This window comes from Salmo salar, unplaced genomic scaffold (genome assembly GCF_965601325.2).
Source record: "Salmo salar unplaced genomic scaffold, fSalSal1 ptg000378l, whole genome shotgun sequence".
Taxonomy (NCBI): domain Eukaryota; kingdom Metazoa; phylum Chordata; class Actinopteri; order Salmoniformes; family Salmonidae; genus Salmo; species Salmo salar.
Window position 1 is genome coordinate 450,318 of NW_027675366.1, and position 16,531 is coordinate 466,848.

General features: G+C 43.5%; 1 protein-coding gene across 2 annotated transcripts; it reads right to left on the reverse strand.

Annotated features, from left to right (window-relative positions):
* Positions 1 to 344: 344 nt before the first annotated feature.
* LOC145875877 (deoxynucleoside triphosphate triphosphohydrolase SAMHD1-like) lies at positions 345 to 2,773 on the reverse strand. 2 transcript variants are annotated; one of them, XM_082971688.1, is made up of 6 exons: positions 2,587 to 2,773; positions 2,178 to 2,317; positions 1,958 to 2,053; positions 1,691 to 1,795; positions 1,456 to 1,593; positions 345 to 1,260 (listed from the first exon to the last, which is right to left on the reverse strand). In XM_082971688.1, the coding sequence occupies exons 1-6, from the start codon at positions 2,639 to 2,641 to the stop codon at positions 1,228 to 1,230; spliced, it is 567 nt and encodes a 188-aa protein (XP_082827814.1). In that variant the 5' UTR covers positions 2,642 to 2,773; the 3' UTR covers positions 345 to 1,227. The 2 variants fall into 2 exon arrangements, with proteins under 2 accessions (XP_082827814.1, XP_082827813.1); XM_082971687.1 differs by lacking the exon at positions 2,587 to 2,773 and having other exon boundaries at positions 2,178 to 2,568.
* Positions 2,774 to 16,531: the final 13,758 nt, after the last annotated feature.

The following is a 16,531-nucleotide window of genomic DNA, read 5'->3' on the forward strand; positions in this document are numbered from 1 at the left end:
GTCTATATCCAGGTTACATCTGGTTTACGGCTGAGAGTTTCCTTTTGTGAGGTGGAGACTTCGCAAACCGGAACTCCCAATTTCTAATAGGTATGGACCCAGAACTAAATCACGCAGCTGATCAAATAACGCAAGATTTTTGTTCTGGGTTAACCGAGATTTGTTTTCTGTTCACCCCTATAATGGTTAAATTGAGGATTCAGGATGCTAGAGCTGTCTTCTACACAAAGTTCTAAGGAAACAGAACTCAGATAGCCAGGCAGAGAAGAGGGTTGTATTTCGCAGATGTGGCCGGTTACATTCTGTATTACAAAACCCTTCAAAAAGTGAGACTCTCCACCTCATTAGTCTTTCATTCAAAATTATATTATTTATTTAAAACAAAGTGCATAACTTAAATCAACAAACATGTCTGTCTGATCAACAGCTGTGGGCTCATCGAGGCAGACTTTAGGGTAAACATTGTGTTCATGTTGTTTAAATGAAGATAACGAGACTCCCAAATGATACCAAACACTAGACAGATAGCTGCTTGCCTCAGTAGGGTACATGGATGAAAACAAAGATAATATGATAACTTAACATTGTTTGTCAGTTAAAGTGGTGTCTTTTCGGAAGATAATTAAGCTACATTGTACCCTGATCTTTGATCTGTATGTGCTTAGCCAACTCCTACTTTAGTCTAGATACTGTAGATATGCATGACCAGGCTAACTATGGTAGCTGGGTATATAACAACTAAAACAGCGTAGAAACCATGCATAAAAGAAAGACAATGCCCTGAAACACAAACAACGGTTACCTGTTTGTTTGCATGTTGATCAATATAACACCAAGGATAAGTTCCCATTCAGCTTTGGGAGTATTACAAGGTAAAGCATGATTGTCCAAAGAGTAACTTCCACCAGGATGGATAAATATGTAAAAGTCGTTGCTTGGCTATCTGAAAGAGCCATGTGTGATAGTGGCACGTCAACATGCATAGCCTGGGAGAACAGGTATGTATACTCACATACTCCTACACTTCTCTTACCATGAAATAGCATAACGTTAAGATAACCAAACCTAAAATGTACGCTTGAAATAAAACATCAAAAGTAAATAAAAGAAAGACTACATGATCTAATCCCTGGAAAACTGAATCAGAGTGAACAGAACCCTGAGTAAAGAGACTTCTTCTGAAAGCCTGACTCATTTTCTTGAGGTGGTGGTCACCAACCCCTGGTCCTAGGTGACCTCTGGTGTAATCACATCTCCATCCTAAACAAATGTGAACACAAACACACAGGGATACCAGTGTCAATTTTAAACATAGGAAAAATACTCTGTGTGGTGCAGGTAAGATAGTGATAGCTAGCTGGCTTGGCCTTGCACTGTCATCTTCCCCACACAATGTAAAAACGCTAAAAGCTTGAGATAAAATGATATATAAAGGAAAGAGCGAGGCCTCCTGACCTGAGGTTTGGAGAAGTTCATATCCATACACCACTGGGCAAAGTTCTTCTTAGCTGCCTCCATGGTCCTCTCATCAGTCTTCTTACAGTAGACCCTGATAAGCTGCTCAGCAAACCTTTCTGGCAGCAGCTTGGACACCTACAGGAACAACAATTGCCTTATATCATGTTTCCAAGCTCCAAAAATGATTGGATAATTCTAAAATAGGTATACGTAAGTGCATTGAAGTAGTGACCTGGTCCTTGCTGATCTGGTAAGCTTTGGTTGGGTCGTTCTTACAGTAGAAACGCATGTTGTTGATGGGGTTCTTCTCCTTCATACCCCAGTCCATGTTGATGATCTGATGGAGAGAAAGATAGGGGGTAGAGATGGACATGCAAAGAGATACCTATTTTCAACAGAGCAACTGGTAACAAAGGGTTACCTATAGAGAAGGCGGGGGGGCTATGGTAAAATGTATTCAATCAGTTCCCTGATTGAGGTGAAAAGACTGGACACTCACATGGACAACAAAGTCCTCTGGCTGCAGAGTAACATGTTTAAGGTCATTCCGAGGCCTGGACCTCGCCACACAGCCTGCCCACTCCAGGAGCTTTTTCTGGGGGAAGAGAAGACGAGGATGAGAGGCACATAATATGAATCTCGTAGAAAGCTCTGCTAGTAAGCCCTGGAAGGATATCCTCTCTCCAAACACACACACACACGCACACGCACACACACACCTGTGAAACCTCCACGCGCACCTCAGTCTGGGTCTGTCCCACACACTTGTAGAGGCGTCTGCAGGTGATGTTTTGAAGGATCTCTCTGGCCTCAGCCAGCTTAGAGGACGACGAGTACAGAATCTGCTCAAACATATTGTCTACAGGGGAAGGGAGGAGAAAGGGAGAGAGACAGGTGAGAGGGAGAGACAAGGTGATAAGGAGCGTGGGAAGATGAGAGGTAATCATGCAAACCAAACCCAGCAGTAATTGTATGGACAGGAATGTACCACACAAAAAAAACAGGTATGGCAAACCCAGCCTGTTTGGACAGCCTTGACGCATAAAACTCTCAAAGCTCTGGTTGTCTGGGTAAGTAGAACAGACCAGAGCCATTGTACACTTTATATTTCTATGGGGTTGAACGGACCAGTGAGTTTAGTGTAGGCCTCCATGTCGTCTATTGCTGCGGAGATGGTGAACATCTTTCCCCCTGAACCTTGAATCTGGATGTGGGGGTTCGCCTTGATAAAGGCCTCTGTGATCCTGAAAAAAGACAATATAACATCTCATTTTCAACATATAACATACAGCAGAAAAAAAACTCAATTTCTGAGAACCTGTATGAATGAATAAAAGATAGGAAATAAAACAGATACACAGTACCAGTCAAAAGTTTGGACAAACCTACTCATTCCAGGGTTTTTCCCTTTGTTTTCTACTTTGTAGAATGATAATGAAGACATCAAAATTAAGAAATGTTAAACAAATCAAAATATATTTTATATTTGAGATTCTTCAAAGTAGCCGCCCTTTGCCTTGATGACAGCTTTGCACACTCTTGGATCCTGGGGTAAACGTTGAACATTGTTATACTCAGAGTATAGGAACATTAGTTACAAAGGAGACATGAGGGATGCCATAATGAAGCTTGGGAGGGACTGAGTGCAGGGAAACCAACCGTGACAGTACTGACAAGGGAAGAAACCGCTGAAGGTTCATATGACTTAGTTCCCTGCTTAGCGAGAATGACGCAATGTTTAGAGATGAGGAGGAGACTCCACCCAAAGTGGGGTCTGAATACCACCACGGGGGAAGCCATGTCTGTGTCTGAATTACAGCTGTAACGACCCTTTGGGGAGAATTCAACTTGGTTAAGCTTCTCTAGTGTCCGTGAGTTACTTACTCTGAAAAATTAGAACCTAACAGTAGTCACCTGGACTGCATTTCAAATAAAAAAGGTGTGCCTTGTTAAAAGTTCATTTGTGGAATTTCTTTCCTTAATGCGTTTGAGCCAATCAGTTGTGTTGTGACAAGGTAGGGGTGGTATACAGAAGATAGCCCTTTTTGGTAAAATACCAAGTCCATATTATGGCAAGAACAGCTCAAATAAGCAAAGAGAAACGACAGTCCATCATTACTTTAAGACATGAAGGTCAGTCCATCATTACTTTAAGACATGAAGGTCAGTCCATCATTACTTTAAGACATGAAGGTCAGTTCATCATTACTTTAAGACATGAAAGTCAGTCAATATGGAAAATGTCAACAACTTCAAAAGTTTAACCGTCAAGCGCTATGATGAAACTGGCTCTCATGAGGACCGCCACAGGAAAGGAAGACCCAGAGTTACCTCTTCTGCAGAGGATAAGTTCATTAGAGTTAACTGCACCTCAGATTGCAGCCCAAATAAATGCTTCACAGAGTTCAACATCAACAGTTCAGAGGAGACAGCGTGAATCAGGCCTTCATGGTCTAAGCGCTGCAAAGAAACCCCTACTAAAGGACACCAATAAGAAGAAGAGACTTGCTTGGGCCAAGAAACACGAGCAATGGACATTAGACCGGTGGAAATCTGTCCTTTGGTCTGATGAGTCCAAATTTAAGATTTTTGGTTCCAACTGCCATGTCTTTGTGAGACGCAGAGTAGGTGAATGGATGATCTCCTCATGTGTATTTCCCACCATGAAGCATGGAGGAGGAGGTGTGATGGTGCTTTGCTGGTGACACTGTCTGTGATTTATTTAGAATTCAAGGCACACTTAACCAGCATGGCTACCACAGCGATATGCCATCCCATCTGGTTTACGCTTAGTGGGATTATCATTTGATCTTCAGCAGGACAATGATCCAACACACCTCCAGGCTGTGTATGGGCTATTTGACCAAGAAGGAGAGTGATGGAGTGCTGTATCAGATGACCTGGCCTCCACAATCACCCGACCTCAACCCAATTGAGATGGTTTGGGATGAGTTGGACCACAGAGTGATGGAAAAGCAGCTAACAAGTGCTCAGCATATGTGGGAACTTCTTCAAGATAGTTGGAAATGCATTCCAGGTGAAGCTGGTTGAGAGAATGCCAAACGTGTGCAACGCTATTATCAAGGCAAATGGTGACTACTTTGAAGAATCTAAAATATATTTTGATTTGTTTTACCATTGTTTGGTTACTACATGATTCCATATGTGTTATTTCATAGTTTTGATGTCTTCACTATTATTCTACAATGTAGAAATAGTAAAAAACCCTTGAATGAGTTGGTGTGTCCAAACTTTTGACTGGTACTGTAGGGCTCCCGAGTGGCGCAGCAGTCTAATGCACTACATCTCAGTGCTAGAGGCGTCACTACAGACCCTGGTTCGATTCCAGGTTGTATCACAACCGGACGTGATTGGGAGTCCCATAGGGCGTCGGGCAATTGGCCCAGAGTCGTCTGGGTTTGGCCGGGGGTAGGCAGTCATTGTAAAGAAGAATTTGTTCTTAACTTAAAAAAACGTACAAAGTTATGGAAACTCGAGTAAAGTGTATTTAACCTCTTAGGGCTAGGGGGCAGTATTTACACCGCCGGATAAAAAACGTACCCGATTTAATCTGGTTACTACTCCTACCCAGTAACTAGAATATGCATATACTTATTAGATATGGATAGAAAACACCCTAAAGTTTCTAAAACTGTTTGAATGGTGTCTGTGAGTATAACAGAACTCATATGGCAGGCAAAAACCTGAGAGATTCCTTTACAGGAAGTGGCCTGTCTGACCATTTATTGGCTTTCTTTGACATCTCTTTCCAAAACAAAGGATCTCTGCGGTAACGTGACACTTCCCACGGCTCCCATAGGCTCTCAGAGCCCGGGAAAAAGCTGAATGTCGTCATTCCAGCCCCAGGCTGAAACACATTATCGCCTTTGTCAAGTGGCCGATCAGGGGACAGTGGGCTTAGGGGCGTGCACTGGTCGCCCCCATCTTTCTTTTTTTTCCTCTGTTTACCGAAACGCAGATTCCCGGTCGGAATATTATCGCTTTTTTACGAGATAAATTGCATAAAAATTGATTTTAAACAGCGGTTGACATGCTTCGAAGTACGGTAATGGAATATTTAGAATTTTTTTGTCACGAAATGCGCCATGCTCGTAACCCTGATTTACCATTTCGGATAGTGTCTTGAACGCACGAACAAAACGCCGCTGTTTGGATATAACGATGGATTATTTGGGACCAAACCAACATTTGTCATTGAAGTAGAAGTCCTGGGAGTGCATTCTGACGAAGAACAGGAAAGGTAATAACATTTTTGTTATAGTAAATCTGATTTTGGTGAAGGCTAAACTTGCTGGGTGTCTAAATAGCTAGCCCGTGATGGCTGGGCTATGTACTTAGAATATTGCAAAATGTGCTTTCACCAAAAAGCTATTTTAAAATCGGACATATCGAGTGCATAGAGGAGTTCTGTATCTATAATTCTTAAAATAATTGTTATGCTTTTTGTGAACGTTTATCGTGAGTAATTTAGTAAATTGTTAGTAAATTCCCCGGAAGTTTGCGGGGGGTATGCTAGTTCTGAACGTCACATGCTAATGTAAAAAAGCTGTTTTTTGATATAAATATGAACTTGATTGAACAAAACATGCATGTATTGTATAACATAATGTCCTAGGGTTGTCATCTGATGAAGATCATCAAAGGTTAGTGCTGCATTTAGCTGTGGTTTGGGTTTATGTGACATTATATGCTAGCTTGAAAAATGGGTGTCTGATTATTTCTGGCTGGGTACTCTGCAAACATAATCTAATGTTTTTCTTTCGTTGTAAAGCCTTTTTGAAATCGGACAGTGTGGTTAGATAAAGGAGAGTCCTGTCTTTAAAATGGTGTAAAATAGTTATATGTTTGAGAAATTGAAGTAATAGCATTTTTAAGGTATTTGAATATCGCGCCACGGGATTAGACTGGCTGTTGCGTAGGTGGGACGATTTGGTGCCACCTACCCTAGAGAGGTTAAAGCAGGTGCTTCCACACAGGTGTGGTTTCTGAGTTAATTAAGCAACAAACATGCTGGGCAGGCCATTATTTTGGCTACCATGACTATGTCCCTTTAGGATAACAATGCCTACTCGGCTCCATCATTCATTGAATCAGATGACTAATTTATCACAAAACCCACTGATATTGACAACTACTTTCATTTATTTTTCATTGGCAAGATGAACAAACTTAGGGGTGACATGCCAGCAACAAACGCTGACACTACACATCCAAGTATATGTGACAAATTATGAAAGACAAGAATTATACTTTTGAATTCCTTAACCTGTTAGGGCTAGGGGGCAGCATTGACACGGCTGGATAAAAAACATACCCGATTTAATCTGGTTACCACTCCTACTCAGTAACTAGAATATGCATATACTTATTACATATGGATAGAAAACACCCTAAATTTTCTAAAACTGTTTGAATGGTGTCTGTGAGTATAACAGAACTCAAATGGCAGGTCAAAACCTGAGAGATTCCTTTACAGGAAGTGGCCTGTCTGACCATTTCTGGAACTTCTTTGCCATCTCTATCATTTACTAAGGATCTCTGCTCTAACGTGACACTTCCCACGTCGTCCATAGGCTCTCATAGCCCGGGAAAAAAGAGAATGTCGTCATTCCAGCCCCAGGCTGAAACACATTATCGCCTTTCTCAAGTGGCCCATCAAGAGACACTAGCTTATGCGCGTGACCCCGACCGCCCCCGCCTTTGGGATTTTTTCCTCTGTTTGCCGAAAAGGAGATTCCCTGTCGGAATTTTACCGCTTTTCTACGAGAAAAATGACGTAAAAATTGATTTTAAACAGCGGTTGACATGCTTCGACGTACGGCAATTGAATACTTTGAATTTTATTGTCAGGAATTGCGCCAAGCGCGCGACACTTCTTTACTATTTCGGATAGTGTCTGGAACGCACGAACAAAACGCCGCTATTCGGATATAACGATGGATTATTTTGGACCAAACCAACATTTGTTATTGAAGTAGACGTCCTGGGTGTGCATTCTGACGAAGACAACAAAAGGTAATGACATTTTTATAATAGTAAATATGATTATGGTGAGTGCTAAACTTGCCGGGTGTCTAAATAGCGAGCCCGTGATGCCTGGGCTATGTACTTAGAATATTGCAAAATGTGCTTTCACCAAAAAGCTATTTTAAAATCGGACATATCGAGTGCATAGAGGAGGTCTGTATCTATAATTCTTAAAATAATTGTTATGCTTTTTGTGAACGTTTATCGTGAGTAATTTAGTAAAATGTTAGCGAATTCCCCGGAAGTTTGCGGGGGGTATGCTAGTTCTGAACGTCACATGCTAATGTAAAAAGCTGGTTTTTGATATAAATATGAACTTGATTGAACAAAACATGCATGTATTGTATAACATAATGTCCTAGGGTTGTCATCTGATGAAGATCATCAAAGGTGAGTGCTGCATTTAGCTGTCTTCTGGGTTTTGGTGACATTATATGCTGGCTTGAAAAATGGGTGTCTGATTATTTCTGGCTTGGTACTCTGCTGACATAATCTAATGTTTTGCTTTCGTTGTAAAGCCTTTTTGAAATCGGACAGTGTGGTTAGATTAACGAGAGTCTTATCTTTAAATGGCTGTAAAATAGTCATATGTTTGAGAAATTGAAGTAATAGGATTTTGAAGATTTTGAAAATCGCGCCACAGGCTGGCAGTGGATGTTACGTAGGTGGGACGAATTCGTCCCGCCGGTCCCATAGAGGTTAAAGTGAGTGTGGAAGAGGTGAACAAATTATTGTTGTCTATCAACAATGACAAGCCACTGAGGTCTGACAACTTGGATGGAAGATTACTGTGGATAACAGCGGATGATGTTGCCACATCTTCAATTTAAGCCTACTAGAAAGTGTGTGCCCTTAGGCCTGGAGGGAAGTTAAAGTCCTTCCGCTTCCTAAGAATAGTAAAGCCCCCTTTACTGGCTAAAATAGCCGACCAATCAGCCTGTTACCAACCCTTAGTAAACTTCTGTAAAAATAGTGTTTGACCTGATACGTCCCACCTAGCCCATAGAGGTTAACGTCTCTATCTTAGTACATACATTTCACACTTACTTCAGTAACCAGTTAGGGTATAAAGAAATAAAGACAGGTGTTCATATTTAATATAAGCAATATTTAGTATACTTATCGATGTTATGGATGAGCGCGGTTGTTTGTTCTGTTCCTCTCTCTCTCCATCTCTGTAGCTTCCAGGTATGCTGGATAAGGACCCGAGCTAAGGGAATTGGGCTTACTTTGTAGTGCCTGTCCGGAATGGCTCATTAATGTAAACGGGCATATTGGAAGACACTGTCAGTAGTGATGTAATTTTGTAAATGTTATATTGTGATGTTGTTTCATAAACGTGTTGCAATGTATATATTTTGGTATGTTTAGATAAATGGAAACTGTATGTTGAATAGGTAATTGCTTAATTAATTAGTGTTAATTGTTCTGAGGGGAGGGGCTACCCCTACAAAAGGAGCCTCTCTTTCAGTTCATGGGGAGGCATTTTGGATTGAGCTGTGGGTGGGGCAGCTTTGTTTTTAAGCTGTCCCATAAGGTATATGTTTGATGGCAGTACTGTTGTTTTGTTCCGGAATCACTATGTAAATAAACACCTTTGCACAGAAGAACTTTTGCGGCTCCGCCATCTTTTTATTTTTTATAGAGGTTAGGTTTTCCAGTTTAGCCTTCTGGCCTACTCTACGTGACATATGGTGGCAGCAGTGGGATGGCGCACCGCAAATCAGTGAATTCCAACAAGAGAGGTAAAGGAATGCGTACAGGATTGCGTTCACAGCAGCAGCATCAACTGTCATAAAAGGTCATTGAAGTTGAAACTGGGTGGAATACCATGGAATCTTCTGGTGAAGAGGTTAATTATGAGAAACTAGGAGCCCGACCAAGGGGCCAAACACAACCAGAACTGTTTGAACTACCGGTTGAGAAGAGGGACGAAGACCTCAAGCAGGAGTTTCGGGGCCTACGCCAATCTATCCTCACAGCTCCTCACCAAGCGGAACTCGTCAGTGAGAGCCCAAGATTGGGTCTGCCAACACCAGGACGACAAAGGCTCGACGCAGCAGGGACTTCAACTCCACAGCAGGATCCCCAAGCAGTAATGAGGCCAGCCCCAGCACCAGGAGACCAGTCCAGCAGTGTTAACCTGTTAGGGCTAGGGGGCAGCATTGACACGGCTGGATAAAAAACATACCCGATTTAATCTGGTTACCACTCCTACTCAGTAACTAGAATATGCATATACTTATTACATATGGATAGAAAACACCCTAAATTTTCTAAAACTGTTTGAATGGTGTCTGTGAGTATAACAGAACTCAAATGGCAGGTCAAAACCTGAGAGATTCCTTTACAGGAAGTGGCCTGTCTGACCATTTGTTGAACTTGTTTTCCATCTCTATCATTTACTAAGGATCTCTGCTCTAACGTGACACTTCCCACGTCTTCCATAGGCTCTCAGAGCCCGGGAAAAAACAGAATGTCGTCATTCCAGCCCCAGGCTGAAACACATTATCGCCTTTCTCAAGTGGCCGATCAAGAGACACTGGCTTATGCGCGTGACCCCGACCGCCCCCGCCTTTGGGATTTTTTCCTCTGTTTGCCGAAAAGGAGATTCCCTGTCGGAATATTATCGCTTTTCTACGAGAAAAATGTCGTAAAAATTGATTTTAAACAGCGGTTGACATGCTTCGAAGTACGGTAATGGAATACTTAGAATTTTATTGTCACGAATTGCGCCAAGCGCGTGACACTTCTTTACTATTTCGGATAGCGTCTGGAACGCACGAACAAAACGCCGCTATTCGGATATAACGATGGATTATTTTGGACCAAACCAACATTTGTTATTGAAGTAGCTGTCCTGGGTGTGTATTCTGACGAAGACAACAAAAGGTAATGAAATTTTTATAATAGTAAATATGATTATGGTGAGTGCTAAACTTGCCGGGTGTCTAAATAGCGAGCCCGTGATGCCTGGGCTATGTACTTAGAATATTGCAAAATGTGCTTTCACCAAAAAGCTATTTTAAAATCGGACATATCGAGTGCATAGAGGAGGTCTGTATCTATAATTCTTAAAATAATTGTTATGCTTTTTGTGGACGTTTATCGTGAGTAATTTAGTAAAATGTTAGCGAATTCCCCGGAAGTTTGCGGGGGGTATGCTAGTTCTGAACGTCACATGCTAATGTAAAAAGCTGGTTTTTGATATAAATATGAACTTGATTGAACAAAACATGCATGTATTGTATAACATAATGTCCTAGGGTTGTCATCTGATGAAGATCATCAAAGGTGAGTGCTGCATTTAGCTGTCTTCTGGGTTTTGGTGACATTATATGCTGGCTTGAAAAATGGGTGTCTGATTATTTCTGGCTTGGTACTCTGCTGACATAATCTAATGTTTTGCTTTCGTTGTAAAGCCTTTTTGAAATCGGACAGTGTGGTTAGATTAACGAGAGTCTTATCTTTAAATGGCTGTAAAATAGTCATATGTTTGAGAAATTGAAGTAATAGGATTTTTAAGGTTTTGAAAATCGCGCCACAGGATAGCCGTGGCTGTTACGTAGGTGGGACGAATTCGTCCCGCCTAGCCTAGAGAGGTTAACGTTCATCTTCCAGCATTCCTGAGGAAGGAGCCAAAGATGCCCTCATACCAGCAGGGGGAGGACATTGAAAACTACTTGCTGAGGTTTGAGCGAATGGCCAAGACGTGGCAGTGGCCGGAGGTAGAGTGGGCCTGCAGGCTTGTCCCATTGCTCACGGGCAAGGCCTTAGAGGCTTACACAGCAATGGATGAGGGGCTGTCCAACGTCTACAAGGGCTTGAAGGAAGTGCTGCTGGTGAAGTTCGACATCTCCTCGGAGACCTACCGTCAACGCTTTAGAGCTGCATCGACGCCATCGGGTGAGTCACCGACAGAGACGTACCACCGCCTCAAGGGTCTCTACCGATGATGGGTTCAACCAGAGGAGAAGACACAGGACGAGATCGGTGAGGTCATCATCCTCGAGCAACTTCTACAAGTTCTACCACACGACATTCGAACCTGGGTTCGAGAGCACGAGCCCAAGGACGGGCTTATGGCGGCCAAGCTTGCGCTGCAGTACCATAATGCACGTAAAGGGGGCCCACCACGACCTGCAGCACCCGCTCCAAGGAGTCTCCGAGACACAAGGGACATCAGAGATACCCGAGATGGTGGAGGTAACTCTGGGGGTTATGTGTCTGGGAGGAGGGAGGTAAGGGATTATGCAGTTCGCTCTGATGGGAGGGGTCTGACCTGTTTTTACTGCCGACAGCAGGGGCACAAGGCTTCAATGTGTCCGCTACGTAAATCCAAGCTCTCAGGTTACTGTTATGTGCCCAGAGAGGGGGATGGTGTTCAGAATAGACAGACTGGGGAAGGGTCAGTCTTGGTACCTGTAAAAGTGAATGGTAAAAGTCTTACTGCAATGATTGACACCGGCAGTTCCCTGTCGTTGATCAGAAAATGTAATGTACCTGTTAATGACATTGATTACGGTCACCAGACACTGATCCAATGTGTCCATGGTGACCAGTCACAGCAGCCCACAGCTGAACTCACAGTGGAGATTCAGGGTCAGAAATACCTCCTCAAAGTTGGGGTAATGGAGAAGCTACCTTTTGAGATGATTTTGGGGAGGGATGTGCCTGTACTCTCTGATCTGTTGGGAAGTGTGGGGGGTCAGCTATATGAGCAGTCAGTTTGCCAGTCTGATGTTCAGGTGTCATGTTCAGTTGTCACTCGTGCACAGGCCAAAGCTGGTTTACAACCTCTGCCTGACTTGTGTGATAGTCTGTGTGAGGGGGGAACCAAAGGGCCCAGAAAGTCACGCCGCCAGCGGCGTCTTGAGAAGTATGTGGGAACCCCTGTACCTGTTGCTGATGTGTCTGGGTTAGAAGTGCAATGGGAAGTTCCACAAAATTTTGCTACACTGCAGAAGTCTGATGCAACCTTGAAAGGTTTATTTGATAAGGCCTTAGCTGGGGACAGCCAATCTTCATGTGGGGGAATATACACAGTAGACAACCACATACTCTACCTTGGGTCAGAAGCAGATAGCAGGAAGTTAGTGGTGCCATCTACATGTAGACCACTTGTTCTCAACCTTGCACATACAGTTCCATGGGCAGGCCATCTAGGGCAACATAAGACCTATCTTAGGCTAGGCTCCCGTTTCTTTTGGCCCTCCATGTATACTGATGTACAAACATACTGCAAAACATGCCCCACGTGACAGAAAACCAGTGCTGTCCGTAGGTCTGACCGGGCTCCTCTATGTTCACTGCCAGTTATCTCTACCCCATTCAAGAGAATTGCAATGGACATTGTTGGACCCTTGGAGAAGAGTAGTGCAGGTTACCAGTATATATTGGTGATCTGTGACTATGCCACCCGGTTCCCAGAAGCCTTCCCACTCCGTTCCATAACCACTCCAAAAATAATCAGTGCTCTTGTTCAGCTCTTTTCTCGTGTAGGAATCCCAGATGAAATCCTGACGGACCAAGGCACAAACTTCACTTCACGACTGATGGTTCAACTCCACCGACAGCTGGGCATTAAAGGCTTGAGGACCACTCCCTACCATCCCCAAACGGATGGGCTTGTAGAGAGATTCAATCAAACGCTCAAGAATATGCTGAGGAAGTTTGTGGCTGACACTGGTAAAGACTGGGATAAGTGGTTACCCTTTCTGCTTTTTGCTTACAGGGAGGTGCCTCAGGCATCGACAGGTTTCTCACCATTCGAACTCCTCTATGGATGGCCAGTGCAGGGACCACTGGACCTGCTGAAGAAGTGCTGGGAAGGTTCCCCAGTAGCTACCTCAGGACAGGGGATTGTCCAGTACGTTCTCCAGATGCGGGACAGGCTGGAGCGGTACCGAGAGGAGGCTAGGGCAAACCACCAGAGGGGGACCGCAATGATGATACACAACCAGGACATCCCGTGGTCATTTTTATGGTGGGTTGCAACTTGCAGAATCCTTCCAAGGTTGAACCCACCAGATGGGGACTGTCATGACTCTCCTGACAGTGGAACATTATGACTGCTGAATATTTTTTGAAGGTAAGATGGACCCCTAAGCTCCACTCTACGTTTAATTCAAAATGCCTATTTCTTTCTAAATCAATTTTTTCAAGTATACATTCTTTCCATTGCAGGACAAGGATTGTCCTCACTTTCAAAAATTCCCAAATTGCTTCAACTTGCATTTCTGATTGACTGGCAAGTTTCACCATCCAATTATTTTAGATCTATAGGAGTGCAAGTTTCACCATCCAATTATTTCAGATCTACAGGAGTGCAAGTTTCACCATCCAATTATTTCAGATCTATAGGAGTGCTAGTTTCACCATGGGGTGAACTAGCCTAGGCAGCCGATAGCAGTGCTTCATTTTTGCTGGATCCTGCCAGCACAGGATCCAGCAGCACAGGATCCAGCAGCACAGGATCTTGTCAGCACAGGATCTTGTCAGCACAGGATCTTGTCAGCACAGGATCTTGTCAGCACAGGATCTTGTCAGCACAGGATCCAGCAGCACAGGATCCAGCAGCACAGGATCCAGCAGCACAGGATCCTGCCAGCACAGGATCCTGCCAGCACAGGATCCAGCACCTCTCAGTTTTGGACTGATTCGTTCCGGAAACCATTTGCCAGGATTTGCCTCTTGAGCATTGACCACAAGTTCTCAATGGGATTAAGGTCTGGGGAGTTTCCGTGCCATGGACCCAAAATATCGATGTTTTGTTCTCCGAGACACTTAGTTATCACTTATGCCTTATGGCAAGGTGCTCCATCATGCTGGAAAAGGCATTGTTCGTCACCAAACTGTTCCTGGATGGTTGGGAGAAGTTGCTCTCGGAGGATGTGTTGGTATCATTCTTTATTCATGGCTGTGTTCTTAGGAAAAATTGTGAGTGAGCCCACTCCCTTGGCTGAGAAACAACCCCACACATGAATGGTCTCAGGATGCTTTACTGTTGGCATGACACAGGACTGATGGTAGCGCTCACCTTGTCTTCTCCAGACAAGCTTTTTTCCGGATGCCCCAAACAATCGGAAAGGAGATTCATCAGAGAAAATGACTTTACCTCAGTTCTCAGCAGTCCAATCCCTGTACCTTTTGCAGAATATCAGTCTGTCCCTGATGTTTTTCCATGAGAGAAGTGGTTCTTTGCTGCCCTTCGCCTTCTTCACAACAATTGAACCGCTCTCCTTGAAGTTCTTGATGATCCGATAAATGGTTGATTTAGGTGCAATCTTACTGGCAACAATATCCTTGCCTGTGAAGCCCTTTTTGTGCAAAGCAATGATGACGGCACGTGTTTCCTTGCAGTTAACCCTAGTTGACAAAGGAAGAACAATGATTCCAAGCACCAGCCTCCTTTTGAAGCTTCCAGTCTGTTATTCAAACTCAATCAGCATGAGAGAGTGATCTCCAGCCTTGTCCTCGTCAACACTCACACCTGTGTTAACGAGAGCATCACTGACATGATGTCAGCTGGTCCTTTTGTGGCAGGGCTGAAATGCAGTGGAATTTTGGGGGGGGAATTCAGTTCATTTGCATGGCAAAGAGGGACTTTGCAATTAATTGCAATTCATCTGATCACTCTTCATAACATTCTAGAGTACATGCAAATTGCCATCATACAAACTGAGGCAGCAGACTTTATGAACATTTATATTTATGTCATTCTCAAAAGTTTTGGCCACAACTTTATATAGACCAAGGAGTGGCCATTGCTGTGGTGGGAGAACTAGGAGATTCAGTTTCTATAATCTCCCTCTCTCTCTCTGCTCTGATAGAAACGAGCCTGCAACTCTTATCTCTCCAGCAGTTGCACTTAATCATTTATTTCCTTATAGAATCATAGCCCCGCAGGAAGGGTGCTTGAGTTGGTGCAGCACCCGATACATTAAAATACATTTGCCTAAGTGATAGATTACTTCTGTCTGTTCAGAAAGAAATGAAATCATTCAGATTACTACACCAGGAGTAGGCCTGTAATTTAGCCAGAGAGGATCAATAGCTTATTTAAAAAAATAGCTGTGGATTGTGTGTAGCCCAATCACAAGGCATGCCTACAAGTTGGGAACATGTGGCAAATCTGTCAGTGATGCAGCTACAACAGGGCTTTCGCAATATTTCAAATACAATTGCAGGTTGGAAAGCAAATGGATCCTGCTGAAAAGAGAAGATTATTCTGTCTGTAGGCTACCAAGTTATCAACTTCCAAATAGGCCTATTGAGCGAGCAGCATTGTTAAGGTAAGGGTTAAGGTTAGGGGTTAAGGTTTAGGGTAGGAATGTCCCAAGGAACCCAGACAGCACTGACCCTCTCACAACGGGATGGAATGCATAGTATAACCTAAGATGAACGACTCAAGCCGTTTACCATAGACCCCCCCCAAGGTCTCGGTCTGTGTAAGTGTTAGCACACAGGGATACCTCTGCGGGTCAGGGGCAATAAGCAGACCAGAGTGGCCCCGCCCCGATCAGAAAACATTGAGTCGGATGTCTCAGCTTCCTCTTCCGTCTCTGGTATAAGGAGCAGCAGTAATTCCACTGAGGAATAATAACTGGAAACTGCGTCCAAGATGCCTGACCATTGTTTTCAAGGTAATCTACTCACTTTCGCATGCCGATTTATGGAACGTCTATATCCAGGTTACATCTGGTTTACGGCTGAGAGTTTCCTTTTGTGAGGTGGAGACTTCGCAAACCGGAACTCCCAATTTCTAATAGGTATGGACCCAGAACTAAATCACGCAGCTGATCAAATAACGCAAGATTTTTGTTCTGGGTTAACCGAGATTTGTTTTCTGTTCACCCCTATAATGGTTAAATTGAGGATTCAGGATGCTAGAGCTGTCTTCTACACAAAGTTCTAAGGAAACAGAACTCAGATAGCCAGGCAGAGAAGAGGGTTGTATTTCGCAGATGTGGCCGGTTACATTCTGTATTACAAAACCCTTCAAAAAGTGAGACTCTCCACCTCA